The sequence below is a fragment of the Cydia splendana genome, chromosome 23 (assembly GCF_910591565.1).
Source record: "Cydia splendana chromosome 23, ilCydSple1.2, whole genome shotgun sequence".
NCBI lineage: Eukaryota > Metazoa > Arthropoda > Insecta > Lepidoptera > Tortricidae > Cydia > Cydia splendana.
The window spans coordinates 7,128,664-7,145,566 of NC_085982.1; the positions used below are offsets into that span (position 1 = coordinate 7,128,664).

At 37.0% G+C, this 16,903-nt stretch overlaps 1 protein-coding gene across 2 annotated transcripts; it reads right to left on the reverse strand.

Annotated features, from left to right (window-relative positions):
* Positions 1 to 1,234: 1,234 nt before the first annotated feature.
* LOC134801876 (thioredoxin-2-like) lies at positions 1,235 to 15,609 on the reverse strand. Of its 2 annotated transcripts, none has more exons than XM_063774527.1 (3): positions 15,473 to 15,609; positions 7,563 to 7,737; positions 1,235 to 2,652 (listed from the first exon to the last, which is right to left on the reverse strand). In XM_063774527.1, the coding sequence occupies exons 2-3, from the start codon at positions 7,731 to 7,733 to the stop codon at positions 2,503 to 2,505; spliced, it is 321 nt and encodes a 106-aa protein (XP_063630597.1). In that variant the 5' UTR covers positions 7,734 to 7,737; positions 15,473 to 15,609; the 3' UTR covers positions 1,235 to 2,502. The 2 variants fall into 2 exon arrangements, with proteins under 2 accessions (XP_063630597.1, XP_063630598.1); XM_063774528.1 differs by lacking the exon at positions 15,473 to 15,609 and adding an exon at positions 9,873 to 9,931.
* Positions 15,610 to 16,903: the final 1,294 nt, after the last annotated feature.

Below are 16,903 nucleotides of genomic sequence, written 5' to 3' on the forward strand. Positions count from 1 at the left end.
AATGAATGTATGTAAAATGATGCTTTCAGCCTTTCACGTCATTACGTCACACCTACAATGCCAATCCAATGCTCTAATGTTGCCAGAATACGCTACGTGTACAACGAAATAGTGGTACTTGGTAGTCATATTGGTAATGCCCCGAGGCCCCCGAGTCAGTATTGCCAGTCGTCACTGAGTTTCATTAACCCATTCATGGCCACGAACCGCGCGCGTACACAATACGCCGGGCCACCATACAAACCGTTTTTAGTAGGGATGTACCGACTAGTCGGGAAAGCCGACTATCCGGCCACATTTGTAGTCGGCGATTAGTCGGCGACTAGTCGGCAAAAATGGCCGATTAGTCGGCACTTTATTAGTGAAAGAAAAACAGAAAAAAAAGAATTCTACAGTCAATATTTACCATATGTTTTATGTTTATTTTACTAAAATACCTATTCAGGGTGCATACTAAAACTTTTGTTCATATAATTGACCGTTTGATCGTTATCGTATGTTGGCTGGGCTGGTGTTTTCCTCTACAGGTCGAGCTCAACTGATTCTCGTGTAATTTCATGTGCAAGTTCTTTTATTATTATTCAGTTTTTTTTAATGGAACCATGAGGAACGAGGAACTATTAAATGTTATTGCAAAATTTAGAGACATAATGCGCATGCGATTTTAGTTACATTGCGGACTGTTGGTTACGTCGAATTCAACCGACCAATCAAAACCCGTAATGTAATGAAACTCGCATGCGAGTTCTCGCGTCGTCTAAATGAGCCCTTAGTCAGGGTACGATGCTCGTAAAGACGCTGACCACGGGATAGGTTCATAACTGGCGACTACGTACGGGAAATAGAGCCTTGGAAATACCTCCTACAAGCTGTACTGACGGTCTGCTCAGGATTGCAAAATAAAAGAACTAAAGACAGTAATTGAACGAGGATTCTTGTGATAGGTCTTTGAACCTGTAGATAACACCTTTTAGCCTAGCTAAATTATGATGAATAGCGCAACCAAAGGAGCAAAACTAATTATAGTATTTCACCTGAACTTATACGAAACTAATGATCTGGCCGACTAATCGGCCATTCGAACGCCGATTAGTCGGCCAAATCAATAGTCGGTACATCACTAATAAAAACATTATAAACACTTGCACTGCATGTGCTATCAAAATCGTTGCAAACTTTTCTTGGTCTGTCTCTACCACATATATAAGGAGAATGATCAATTAAAAAACCCGACTGTCTTCACGATTATTTATTGATAATAACAATACTTTGTAATGTAACATAAGTACGCAAAATGCGACATAACGGACCATCGTACCCCATCTTGTGCTAGCTTAAGACACTTTCGGCATATATAATTATATCAGTGAAAACTAAAAAAAAATATTATGCGCAAAAAATCACACCAAAAAGCTGAATCTACCAGAGATTGTGACCTTTTTAAATAAATAAAATCTTTTGGGGCCTCTAGTGCATATAGGATGGTTACATCCTCGTTCGTAGGGTTAGACCTTTAGCCCATTGGTTTAGAGCTTATTTGAGTGGCATTAAATGGAATGTTATGCCTTTTAGAAGATTCAGAATGATGCGATCCTGACAAAAAATGCACGTTAATTAATTTTGAACTACATAGCTCGTTCAAACATTTTTCACAATATGTACGTACTAAACAGTATTAAATGCAACCAGACATTAGTAGGCACGAAGCTCTGAACGTATTAGGTATCCTCGAAAAACTTTTTTTAACTGAAATATGTCATATACGACAAAAAGTGGAATCGATACTGCGTACATTCGCGGCATATGCCTAAACCCGCTCATCCACCCGAATCACGGCAGCATGGGTCATCTTTTCTGAAGTTTAAGCAATCCCTTAACCTTTTGAACGCTTAATGCCATAAACAAAAACGTCACTCACACGCCAAGGTCACGGGCGCAAGCGAGCAAGTGTAAACTGTAAACCATACTTGAAAGTGTGAAGGTTACTTTGACAGCAATATGTGTATGACACTTATGTGTTCATGGCGCTGTGGCCACGACTAGTTACGGCGTCTTTAGGTGTTCTTGGCGTTCAAAAGATTAAGATCTCGCTCTATTATTACGATTTGCTCCGGATATATCTTTATAAGAACGTGTTATTTGTCTTTAAACCTGTAGTTTCTTACATGACGTGTTCATGGCGATGTGGGCACGACTAGTTACGGCGCCTTTAGGTGTTCTTAGCGTTCAAAAGGTTAAGACCTCGCTATTATTACGATTTGCTCCGGATATATCTTTATAAGAACGTGTTATTTGTCTTTAAACTTGTAGTTTCTTACATGACGTGTTCATGGCGATGTGGGCACGACTAGTTACGGCGCCTTTAGATGTTTTTGGCGTTCAAAAGTTCAAGACCTCGCGTTTTTATTACGATTTGCGCTATATAATCTTTATAAAAGCTTTGTATTTGCTGTAGTTTTTGGTCTAACCCTACCCCCGAGTACACAGTCCGTTGCCGCCGCTCTACTTCAGCTTGAGGATGGTGTTCTTGAGTTTGTCGACGTTGGCGCCGGAGAACTCTTCCAGTTTCTTGGAGTTCTTCAAGAAGACGAAGGTGGGCATGGAGTTGACGTTGTATTCGGCGGCGATCTCCTCATTCTCGTCTACGTCCACCTGGAAGAAGGGAAATTAAGGTTGATAAGTATATAACTGCGTAATAAAGCATGTTAATAGCAGAACCACAGTGTAAAAAGTAACAGGGGAGCGACGCTTTTGATGTTTGCGTAAATGCGTAAACACCGCACAAGAACACAGTAGGGTTGTCACAGAATTTTACACACCAACTGTTTACAGTAGTACCAAGCTACTAACAATGGCGATGTATGCAGCTCGGGTGCGCGCGACCCACCCCTCGCCCTTCGCTCCCTACACGATTGCCCTGTCTAGACGGCTTCGTTGAATGACTGTATTGTTTTAAAGACTGTGGCAGAACTGAGGCTCTTGAGTCTGAGCGAGTAATTTTAATAAAATAAAATTCTATAGTCTAGCTAGAGCACAGTAGGGCTTAAGTTGGCACGAAGTAAAGGCTAGTACGAACGTATACCTAAAGTGGACTCTGGATTAGGACCAATAGGACCAATTAGGACATAACCTACTGTTGTAATTAACTCTGCAGCTGTCTGTATGTCCGCGGTTGCATCAAAAAGTAAATGATCAAGTTTTTTACACGGTAATATTTGGTACATATGTAGTGCATAATTATTTTCCTTCGTATTTTGACGACCGGTCTGGCCTAGTGGGTAGTGACCCCTCGGAGTAAATATCTATGGAGTAGAGACGCGCACTAATTTCTATCTGAAAAATTCTGTCGTTTTTGGCGCGGGGGACGAGGTAACGCACACAAATAATGTTAACACTAATGCATTTTTAGCATGCGTCGCTACACACGCACACGACAAAATTATCAAACACTAGCAAAAACTATATTCACACAAGTACAAGAACAAACACAGACAACCCTGTCCGTGAACGAGATGACGTCAGTTCTAAGTAAACCTAGATAGTGCGAGGGACGCGCCGATAATATTGTCGATAAAATTGACAATGAATTTTAATTTCTGATTTTATCAATTATAATAATAATACAATATCAAGTCTTTGTACCAGCATTTTACTAACTTATGATGATTTAGATGTTATTTCTAATAGTTTGTCAATTTGTTTAGGGCGAATCTTGCAAGCTGATATAGAATGATTTTTTATTATCAGTTCATTAGTTAATATTTTACATGTTGGTTTACTTCTGAAAGCAATGCAATATACTATCGAGCATGCAGATCTGATGACAGAGATGGAACGCGGCCATAGGATGTCATTTAAGGAATATTGAGTAGGGGATAATTAGTATATATATCGGCGGTAGATCGTAAAATCGGGCATATCGAGATATTCCTAGGCATATCATGAAACGCCGCCATTTAATAATCTGCCTTTTGCATTTTTTGCCACGGCTAGTGCTGCATTCTATGTGGCATTTGGAGCAGAATGCGTAGGTACTAGGTAGGTACTAAAATCATACGCTACCCAAACACGTACTATAAGTAGGCTGTCAAGCCATTTCAATGGTTATCATTTGCTAAAATTAGGACATCCTACTTATTCGATATGCCTAAATGTTGAGGTTTGAACGGTATGGCTGGTGGTCACTAGTCAGATCATGACATGCCGGCGTTTCACGATCTGCTTAGGAATATCACACCTTGAAGTTAGCACGATATGGCTGGTGGTCACTAGGCAGATCATCATCTGCCTAGGAATATCACTCCTTGAGGTTTGTACGATATGGCTGGTGTTCGCTAGGCATCATGACCATCTGTATATTATTCATTATGTTTATATCGATTTTACCGATATTGGTTTTTATGGTGTCCCATCACTAATATTGGTACGGTGATACCAGAGTAATAAATTAAAAGTGCCTATTTATGGAAAGTGACAGCCGTAAATACCTTAAATTAATAAAATATTTGACATGTTAAATAAAAATATATAATTGGTCAAGCAAATCTTGTCAGTAAAAAAGGCGCGAAATTCAAATTTTCTATGGGACGATATCCCTTCCCGCCTACATTTTTCAAATTTGCCGCCTTTTTCTACTGACAAGATCTGCTTGACCAGCTATATGTAGAAACTAAAGGAAAAATTAATTAAAAAAAAAGAGTCTATCGGTAATTTTACGTTATTTAGGGGTTGTGCACAAATCACGCGAGATGTATTCGACTACTTTTTGATCCCCCGTCCCCCCTTTCTTTATTCTTATAGATCTATTTATTTGATTAAATAGATTAGGTTGATATGAAACTAAGGTGTTATATAAAAATAATGTGTTACATAAATTATAATAGAATTTTTTATAATTAGTTATATTATAACAAAAAGCAACGCAAATAGGGCATATTACTGCAATGTTCTGCCGCCAGAGTGTAGCACTAAGCTAGCTAGTAAATTTTCTCTTTTCTCTTTATCGCTCAAATATGCAATAGTGATAGAGAGGTTAGATAACGAAATTTAAATTTTCTTGTTCCGCGGCGGACCCCCAGATTGTGATGGATTGTGGTAGTCGCGCCCCCTACGCAGAGTTTCGCATAATATTTCCTATTAGAAATTCTACTCGTACCTAATTAATATTTAGAAAGTCTTCTTTAGAATTACCCTAAAATAGATCTAATATCATATCACTGGTATCACTGTCAGATTGACAATGTTTTTTAGTTATTTGCAAAGTTAATGCACTATTTGATAATATTTAGATGTAATAGTACTTCCATATGATAAGAAACGTGTTCTTTTTGTAGACTAGACGTTTCCGATCTCATTTTGCACGAGAAAACGCTGCAATTCGGCATTTTCGGCTCCTATCATTCCGCTTAGACTGACGTTTGCTGAATGGCGTATGACGTGTGGCAACTAGTTTTATATAACCTCCTTGACCGGCGGCCGCGATCTTTTTGCAGAGGGGAACGCCTGTTAATGGCCGCTCCATAGATATTTACTCCGAGTAGTGACCCTGCCTATGAAGCCGATGGTCCCGGGTTCGAATCCTGGTAAGGGCAGTTATTTGTATGATGATACAGATATTTGTTCCTGAGTCATGGTTGTTTAAGTATTTCTATGTATTTAAGTATTTATATATTATATATATCGTTGTCTGAGTACCCACAACACAAGCCTTCTTGAGCTTACCGTGGGGCTTAGTCAATTTGTGTAAAAAATGTCCTATAATATCAAAATCAAAAATATACTTTATTCATGTAGGCCTAGCAACAAGCTCTTATGAATCGTAATTAATCTTAATATATTTCTTTAATCTTAATATTTATTTATTATTATTTATTTATTTATTTTTACGGAAACGTACGAACGTGTCTTGCTATTTCAGTCAGTCTCGGTTCAAAAAGTACTGAGGTTGACTGAAGTGGCATGAGAAATACGAACGTTTCCGAGAAAATACGATGGTAAACAATTATGCACTACATCTGTATATATGTTGATGCAATGCAATCACACTACCCAGTGTGCGCCGTTAGCCGCATTCAATGTCGGTTGCCTAGTAACTTCATATATTGCATTCGGCGCACGACCCGGTGACCGATCTAATGTTGTATGTACCATACAACTTGTGAATATAATATCGTTAACAACATACACATTTATCACTATGCTAAAATAACTTATATCTGTGAGTGATATCTGATGTCTCGATGACATCATGCGATGGCATTGAGACTGGCGTTTATTAATAATTATATATAAGTTTATTTAATCTACTGTTACGTTGTACTTTACCTACATGATTAAGATATATTCACCTGCGTAATAAGAATATTGCGTCTGTCTGTGTGTTTGTATGATCGCGATAAACTCAGAAACTACTGAACGGATTTTCATGCGGTTTTCATCTATCAATAGAGTGATTCTTGAGGAAGGTTTAGGTGTATAATTTGTTAAGCCGTGCGAAGCCGGGGCGGGTCGCTAGTAAATATAATAATTATCAGAGTACATTGGCAGAGCAGACGCTTATCAGCGGTGTAAATTGCACGCTATCACGCGATAACAAAACAAATAACTTCATTTAAAAGCCATATGTTGCAAGTCATTAAAAATATGGAATTAATCGTTTTATATGGTAAGGAATACATTATATGTACTATAAAATAAACGTATCATATTGTACTATATTTATTATCGTTCTGTTTTAAAACTAGACATGAGTAGTTCGCGAATGAAAGATTCAAATGAAGTACTTCACTTGATGTCACTCTTTCATTCACTAGTTCAGCGCGGATTCATTTAGTTCTTTACTTCAGCAGTTCAGTTTAAAAACCTGTTCATTTACTTGCTCATTCGCTTCGAGAGTGACAAGGACGCCATGTTAAACCTTCGATTCATAAATTAATTTACTCGAGTGATTCATATTGAATGAAATTATCCATCAAATTATTCATTCAACTCAATATATCCGCGAATGAGAGAAATCAAACCAATACTTTTGATATAGATGGATCTGTTGAGCTACTGAACCAAACTGAACTAGTGAACTAAAAGAGTGAAGTACTTCACGGCGTACGAAAGATGCATATCAATCTTTTCTTTTCAGTGATACATTTTGCTCATGTCTATTTAAAACTGTTTGAGACTTAAGCTAATATTCTGTAACAGTACCTACTACGCTCATGTTCACTCAAGATTATATATGGAACCATAATGTGGGGTAAACTTCCTCTCATATTCGAAGCTACTGACAACTGTTTAGAACTCTACAGAACTAGTATGCTTTGTGTAAAAATGTTGTTTTGTTAAATTCTAATATTTACCTTAAGCACGACCAACGAGTCAGCCATCACGTTGACCAGCTCCTCTAGCTTGGGCCTTTGGCGGTTTGGTGCCTACTACTCCCATGTTCATTCAAGATTAAGATATGGGACCATAATGTGGGGTAAACTTCTGCACATATGCGAAGCTACTGACTGACAATTGTTTAGTATTTGTGTAAAAATGTTGTTTTGTTACATTCTAATATTTACCTTAAGCACGACCAGCGAATCGGCCATCTCGTTGGCCAGCTCCTCTAGTTTAGGCCCGATCATCTTGCAGGGCCCGCACCAGGTGGCCATGAAATCGATGACCACCAGCTTGTCGCCGGCCTCGGACAGCCTGGTCTTCAGGTCGTCGGCGTCTTTGATGTGGATGGCCATTTTACTGGAACAATGTAGTTGAGGCGATTAGACATTTGTTTGAGTCAATGGGGTCGGCAACTGTCAAAGGTTTTTATAGTTGGCACCAGCATAGGTTTTTTTACCTGTCTCTAGTTTTGTTCTATGAGATTTGGCTTAAAAAGCTATCAACCAGGCAACAAAAAAAAAACAGGAATTTGACACTATTCGTAAGATTAACAGGTAAACCCTATGCTGGCGCCATCTGTAAAATACTTCAACCTTATTGAGTTTATTTATACAGTTGACAGCATTATAGGTTTAAGACGTTTCATTCTCATTAACTCATCCAAAAATAGGACTTTATCTTTTGTTTTAGAATTTGGATTTCATATTAACAAATTTCTAAGCAAGAAGAAACTTCAGCTCCTTTCATCCCTAAAGAGATAAAAATACCCCCAATATTTTTGGCACGTTTGGTTACGATTTCAATACAATCTTCTATGGCCGGGCCGTAACACAATTAACAAACAAAAAATGTATGAAATTTTGAGGACACTCGCATTAGGATCGAAAGAACTCGTGATTCTGAGTAGAAACAATATGAAAATTCTAAAATATAAAATGCAAGTTCCCCAACTTATATATGAACTACTAAACATATATGTATATGACGTCGACTGTACAACTTTAAATATAAATGCCAAAGTACTACCAATATTAGTAAATATTGGTATCGGCCGCGTCGCGACCTTCAGACATGACCTAACCCGACGTTTTCGGCGCAAGTAGCTTTAGCTATGACTCAGCCGTCTCAAATATGGTGCCAAGAAAAGAAAAAACGTATCGCAATACTAGTTTACTGAGGCAGCCTTTTTTGCTGGAGGCTTGGATTAACTAGTAAATACTTAGTTCACTTGGCGATGATTTTAATACGACGATAAAATAAATAAAATACAAAATTAGTATTTGATAACTATTTATCACTACACCTTATAAAACAATTAAGGATAATATAGTATTCGCAATCAGCCAAAGTGATGGTGGAACGAAAGACAACCCGTAAAAAGGAACAGAATGCCGACCTAAACCGATAAACTTTTAAATACTTAACCAAACAGTATGTTTTATCTATTGAAAGTAAATAGCAGATAACATGACAAAAACACTCTTGTCACGATTGAAACGCTGTACTTTTAACAGTTTTAACCTTAATAGAAATGTATAATTCGTTGAAGTAACATTTTAACACTTTGTTATTTTACTAAGGGCTGATTTAGACGATGCGAGAACTCGCATGCGAGTTTCATACCATTGCGGGTTTCGATTGGTCGGTTGAATTGAATGTAACCAACAGTCCGCAATGTAACTAAAATCGCATGCGAGTTCACGCGCCGTCTACATCAGCCCTAAGGGCTAAGGGTGGTATTCCATCTGTCCAATTTCTTTTTCCAATGTCATTGCGTCTCACTCTCTCATTAAGCAAAATGTGAGCTGTTGAACAAAGAAATTGGATAGGTGCAATACCATACCACCCTTGATAGAATAACTACCCGAAGTTTAAGCATGAGGTTTTTTGTCGGCACTTACATTAATGAAATCATTTCAACTAGCATTACTAGCACAATATATCACTTTAAAAAAACCGCCTAATTGTGCTTTATTTTGAACCTCATGCTTACTTTCTTAGAAGTATTTTCAGTCCTAAAATAGCGAACTATAGTTTAACCAAAAAATAGGGTAGAAGGATTTTTGTCTTCGTGAATTATGAAATGAAAATAAAATGAGAATAAACAGAACAAACGAATTTGTAAACTAGCAAAGACTTATTAAAATGTGGCTTGTCATCCTACATAAGAAATAAAATATATTACGCCAACATACCAGGAAAAAACGAATCATAGATAAAAATAACTACAACCACATAAACACTAAGCGTCACTTGCACCATATCACTAACCCCGGGTTAACCGGTTAAACCGTTATCCCAGTGTCAAATTGTACTGGTAACCATGGTAACTCCAGCTTTAACCGGTTAACCCCGGGTTAGTGAATGGTGCATGTGGCCCTAAGACGCCGGAAAAACTAGCACTTATCCAGCACTCCACTACAATAAAACATAAAAAAAACACTGTCACAAATCAATATTAAACCATGCCAAGGGTAAATCGATAAACTCACCTAATAAACTAGAAAAATATCACAGATAGAATTAAAACTAAATGACGCGTCACTATCGAGCTATGCGAGAAGACTGAATCGCAAATAATGGCGACTGTGGTTTATATATTAATAGGCCAATTCGAGTCTTAGTTATTCGATATGTTTCCGATATGCTACTGATCTGCCAGTGTCAAGTGTCATTTCTTCAAATAACGTCACTTTTGACAATGACAGATCAGTTTCATATCGGAAACAGATCGAATGACTAAAACTCGAATTGGACTGAGTGGATGACGACTTCCGACAAATGGTATTGTAATGTGTTAAGAGTCATTTTCTTATGGCATTTTTCGGTATGACGTGTATTCTTGTAAAAAATGTCGTCATATTATTGAATGGGCAATTTTAAGGGCCTACCGCGAACACCGAAGTTCGCAAATTGTGTGTATCTTTCTCTGTCACTCTAATTACGTCTTTGGAGTAAAAGACAAAAACAGGCAACACGTCGAACGTGGTTCGCGGTAGCCCCTCTGTTTTGATCTGTGTTTAAACGGTGAAGGAATCTGGTGATTGGGTTTCCCGATGAATCATCGTGTTTAATTCAGCTTTATATGTGTAATGTGTAATTGTGTATTCGTATGATTAAGCCAAATGACCAAATAAATTAAAAATAATGACCAATGACACCAATAAAATGACCCATGACATGGGAGTGTGTTATTCATTCAAAACCTGACCCAACATACTCGCACTTAGAGTAGGTAAGATGAGATCACCTATTTAAGCCCACGTACTTAAACACGATGATTTGCCAAAATTACTCCAATGGTGCTAATTTTTTTAACTTCTACGCTATTTGGGTGGATCAAGTTTTCTGTTGTTATTCTGTCCGGTTGTCCAGGGGACAAGTGGCACAGTTTGTTAGAAGAAATGTTGTATGACGTTCTATTAACATGCTTATTAAATCAAATTAATTAAATATCATTCATAATATAATAATTTATTTCAGGCATAACATAACCCATTATATCTGTTACTAACTTGCATACATTTATGCTTGGGTACATATTTTGCGTTTTAGGTTTTAAATTGTATGGCGGTGACCGCTGTCGTCGTTCCCAAGCTATGTAAAAATATAAGGGAACGTAACCATGGCAACGAGTCACACTAAAAACTAGATTCACCTATTTTTTGTTTGTGGGAGCTTGTATAAATACTTTAGTCAAGTACCTAACACCTAATAAATTCTAGTTTCCCCTCTGGGCTAGAAGGTCAGATGGAGACCCATCCACCACCATCCACGAAAATGAGGCCATTTTCGTATAAAGCAGAGCCTGCGCCAATTTTAAATAAATTGTATCTTATCTTAAGGAAAAAATCTTCGCATTAGGTTACCTAATGGACCCCCGGTTTTAGAATGCAACCGGGAAACCTGCCCGTGCAATACAATACAAAACAAAAGACTCAGAGCCGATAAATCTCTACTAAAACAGGTAGGTATCTAAATGTTTTCCTGGCGCCATACGAATCATGTAACTTTGATTTATTGATTTTCCGTATTACATTATTTAATGAAATATCTTGCCATTCCTCAACATCTTCCTAGCGTTATAGGGGTAGGGTTGCCATATGGAAGGATTAAATGTCCTGATAAAAATCCGGACATCACCCTAAAAATCCGGACATTTCTTATAGCAGAGATTTGGCGTAACTTGAACGACGCCCCGGCGGCGCGCTGCTCTCTGCGGTGTACTGTATCGTGGATCTACTTTTCCCTTTCCCTTCGCCCGATCCCTCGCCCTCCCCGGGCGCGCATTTTATTTTTATAAGGTCATTCCTAAAAATCCGGACACATGCCAAGGCCGGCCGCAATCCGGACAAAGGGTCAAAAATCCGGACATGTCCGATCAAATCCGGACGTATGGCAACCCTATATAGGGGCCGTGCGCGTTGGATCTGCCATCTTGTGGCCTGAATCGGAAACATAAACTGTACATTGACCAAAGACATATCTAACTTCGTATAAGACGAATAAAGTCTAAGGAAAAAACGTGCCTCGGAATTGAAGCAAAAGTCATTCTCGAATAGATGGCGCACAGCACACACCTTTAGCCTATCCTCGGCTAGATGGCGTGACGACACCGTTTCATATTTAACAATTTTAACACATAGATATTAGTTGAATGAACATGGATCAAAATGATATAAAAATAATAAAATCATTTATCCATATATATACATTTTTTGATAACTTTATACGTTTTCATTTTGAGTTTTAGTCGTGTGTCGATAGATGGCAGTAAATTTACTGTGACTACAAAATTTACAATGACAGGACCCCTCTATACTATCTATTCTTTTTGACATTGACATTCCACGCCAAAGCAAGTACTGCCCTCTACGGTTAACGTACGTTTTCTTGTGCATTCAAAGTTCTGCCATCTTGTGGGCTACTTTGGAAGCTTAAACTTGATTTGCACTTCGCGCCAATAAACAGAGGGCTCCTGTACTGCCGCCTACAGTTCATGCACGTTCCCTATCCCGGTTTTATGTCACGGCTCTCTCTTGAAATCCTGATTTTATGGTATCTATATATTTTATGGTTTAAATGTATCAAACATGCATTTTTGCGGTAGTTTTATGCCATTTCCATAACAGGCCATCCACTGAGCATGTTAGTAAATAGTCATACAACATCTCTTCGAACAAACTGTGTCAGTATTGTCCCTTGGACAACGGGACGGGATAACAACATTGTTGACTGTAGGTAGGTACAGTCAGCAGCATAAGTTGCTAAGCGGGCGAGGTGTTCAAAATGATCTTGACGCGACTTTATTGTTAAGAGAATAAGAGCGTGTCAATATATTTTGAACACCTCACCCGCTTAGCAACTTCTGCTGCTGACTGTATGTTATAAATTATGCGAAAGTAACGAAAACCACATTTGCTGAATCGAAAAAAAGACACGTAAGAATACATAACACTGATATATCAGCAAACGAAAATAAGTTACATTAGCAAAAAATATCAATGCCAATGTCAAGATCGCAGCCCAGGCAAATGACTCAATATTGCACAGTGATACCTACATAGGCATTTTTTTCATTTTCAACCTTCTTCATATATAGCTTTAGAATTTAATTTGGTACGGTGATATTTTAAGTCTGGTTCCATGAAGATTGTGAGTAAGGTAACGTACAAAAATATATATTTCAAACCTATTAATTTTACTATCAAATTGATTTTTGAAAGCATTTAGGAGATAAGATTTTAATGTTAAATGTATAAACCTTAAAAAAAATGCTATCTAGAATAATGTTTGTTTACCTGTAAAAAAAAAGATATTTTTATTAACATTATTTATTGATAGTAATGTGTTGTGATGTTTTATTAACTTTCTTTAAAAGCAGGAATGGTTATGTTTAAGTGTTATAGGATAGGTATTTGCTGCTTTTAAAGTAAAAAAAAAACATTCTTGGCGCTGTGGCAAACTGACGATGTTAAAATAGTTAATCATGGTTCCTTGACTCATTTTACCTGGAATCTAGGTCCTAGATTCTAGGAGTCAACTTAAAAACTTAATCATCATCATCTCAGCCATAAGACGTCCACTGCTGAACATAGGCCTTGATACCTATACCTTGATACCTTGTTTATATCTTAATAACCCGCATTAAAGCCCTTCCAAGAACCCTACACGCCTAATTCACATTCCCTCACAGAAAAGGGGCGTTTACAGATAAGCTGCTAACGCCCATATTGATAACTGAAAATCCAACCTTATTACAAAGCCTGAAGGTCTATCGATGGTAAATTAAGTGATGCTTTTAATGCCTACTTAATTCCCAAAGATGTTCTAATTAGAACTTTTTGATTCATTAATTTCTCAAACGAAATTAATCCCAATATACTATACAACAAGGTTCAAATTAAAAATAGGAAAAGGTGGGCCTTACAAGGGAATATTCAATATGTTATCAGAGTTTACATTTATTCTGGTTCACTGTAAGTAATGCGATAAATTGGACCAGTATATTAAACCAGCCAATGATAGCTGCTGGAAATAACTGAGTCATTAACAATGTGTCATATGTGTAATACAAACTTAACTGACCTATAATATACCTTATGTTGTGGTAATAAGAATTAGGAATGGTCAGGGTCTGTGGTACAGGAATGCAGTGAATAATTCAATTATCTGATTAATTGTAGTTAATATTCACGTCACTGCATCATAGCGTATTCCAAGATAGTAAATCCACTAGCAACCCGTCCCAGCTTCGCACGGGTTAACAAATACACCTAAACCTTCCTCAAGAATCACTCTATTGATGGGTGATAACTGCTTGAAAATCCACTATTTGACGGATTTTCCTTGAGTTGATTTAGAGTTTATTGCAAACAACCAAACGCACAATCAGACAGATGCGGCGGGGGATTATGTTTATAAGGTATAGTGATTCTGATTAGAACAGAACAGATTTAGTACAAATATCAGGAACTGGATGGGAGGAAGATATTAAAATTATTGCCAGCGGACTAAAGGAGTGATACAGTTATTTGGGCTGTTTGGAAGAAAACTAGAAGCATAATGCTAAACAGTGGCGCATACTTGCTGCAAGTAGAGTTTTTTTATATCACTTTGGTGGCAAACAAGCATACGGGCTGCCTGATGGTAAGCAGTCACCGTTGTGTAGTGATATAGGCTGACAGCAAATAGATGTTACTGTGTGTAGTAGTCAGACCATGGTCATGGAGGTATACAAGAAAAATATACTCAATATTAAGAAATATTACCATTGCTTTAGGTATTCACTGCGAATCGATGCTGCTTTTACAAGCCACTTTTTTATGTGAAATGGAGCCATTAATTTATTTTAAGAATTCACAAATTTACACATTAAATTTGCAGAAATATAGAACATGAAAGATAATTTGACAGGTGGTTATTTTTTTGGATAAAATTTCAAAGAGAACAAACCTCTTTCACACAAGAAGTATGACTTAATTGCAACCTACTTAGCTCCACACATGTAGTTAGTTATTAACATGTGGGAACTTCTAACTTCTAACAATAGGCTATTTTGACAGCCATGATAAAGATTATTTAGTACTTTAATACTAAAATTAAATTCTCAGTTAAGTGTTATAAAAACTGTGTGTAGGTAGGTACCTAACGATTTTTTATATTAGCAATTACAATTTAATCCTCACAATGTTAGTGTGTAGTATAGCACAACACAAGGTTACAGTATTAATAAGTGAAGTGACGCCGTGCAACGAGCGTAGTAACGAATAGATGATTAATGTTGCCTATTATCTATCGATACCAACATCGCTATATTTCAATAAAGATAATTACAACTACCCTCAGAGTTCTACGTGGATAAGTAACCAAAACGAAAAGAAGACCAAATGCAAATGAGCGACTAATTGAGTAGGCTATTAAACGCTTAAACAACTCTCAGGCGCGGAAAACAATAAAAAAATAACGACGTCAAAGTCGGTAAATTACTCAAGAGGTTGGGTAGACATTTTCATCAATTAAACGTGTTAACGCTATTAATATATGTGTATTACTCTGGCATAAGGAAATTGATCAATAAAAGAGTACTTACAGGAAACTTGTGAGAATGAAACTGGAATAATCACACCAAACCACGCGGTGACACAATCGCAGGTCGCTGAGGAAGTGTCAGTCAAACGGTAAAAAAAAATTACAAGCGGAAGAGCTGCGTCATTAAATATTTTGACAGTTCTTTGTTTGTCATTGGTTGATTTGGTTGATTTACGTTTATGGAGCAATATTCATCCAATCAATCAAGTCGATATCTACTTGAAGCCAGGAACCACCAATAAGAATTCGCATTGAGACGTTTTACCTTAGAACGTTAAGGGCTCTACGGACTACTGAGATTGAACTATACTGAAACACCCCCAACTTGGTATAGTAGGAGATCCCCCATATAGCCGACCTTCACCAATCTGTCTGACGGATTAAACTATGAAAATATGAAAGAAAATATGTTCCAGAACATAAATAAATAGGGTTGCCTAAGGAAATATGGTCAAGGCTATTTTTAATAAATTTTTGAAAAAAATTTTTTTTCGCCAAATTCACCGATTTGTCTGACGATCGAAATGAGTTTCAATGGAAAGTATACAATTTGTACAACATAAATCATCTAGGTTGCCTATCTTTTTCCGGTCACTATTATGTGGTTGCCGTGTTTAAAGAGGTGATTTTATATCGATAATTGCACTCATCTGTCTGACGCTTGAATTATACATCAAAATGATGGTAATTTTATTGCAAACACAATGGTAAAGGGTTGCCTGCGAAAATACGGTCACAAATGAGGGTTGCCAGGCTTTTAATTAAAATAAGAATGGAAGACTTTTAGCAATAACTCATAAACGGCTGAACTGATCAAGTTTGTTTAATTTTATTTGATTGAGTTTTTTAAGCACTATTTTCATGATTTTTTTCATATTTTTGGACAGATTTTTCAAAAGTTAAGGACAGATTATTTCCGAAATGATTCACTTTATCAAGAAATATTGTTTAAAGACCCCTATTCATTTTGAAAGCCCTATCCAGCGACACCCCACACAAGTTGAAAAGATAAAAAAATTGTCACACACATTTTGTTTCTTTCAAAGCGATTATTTCCGAAATTATTCACTTTATCAAAAAATGTTCTTCTAAAACCCCTATTCATTTTGAAAGACCTTTCCAACAACATCCCACACCATAGGGTTGACACAAAAAAAAATCCTCACGTACATTTTGTTTCTTTCGGGGCGATTATTTCCTAAAATAATCACTTTATCAAAAAAAATTGTTTTAAGACCCCTATTTATTTTGAAAGACCTATCCAACAACACCCCACACTATAAGGTTGGAATGATAAAAAAATTGTCACACACATTTTGTTTTTTTCGAGGCGATTATTTCCGAAAATATTCACTTGATCAAAAAATATTCTACTAAAGCCCCTATTCATTTTAATAGACCTTTCCAACTATATCCCACACTATAGGGTTGC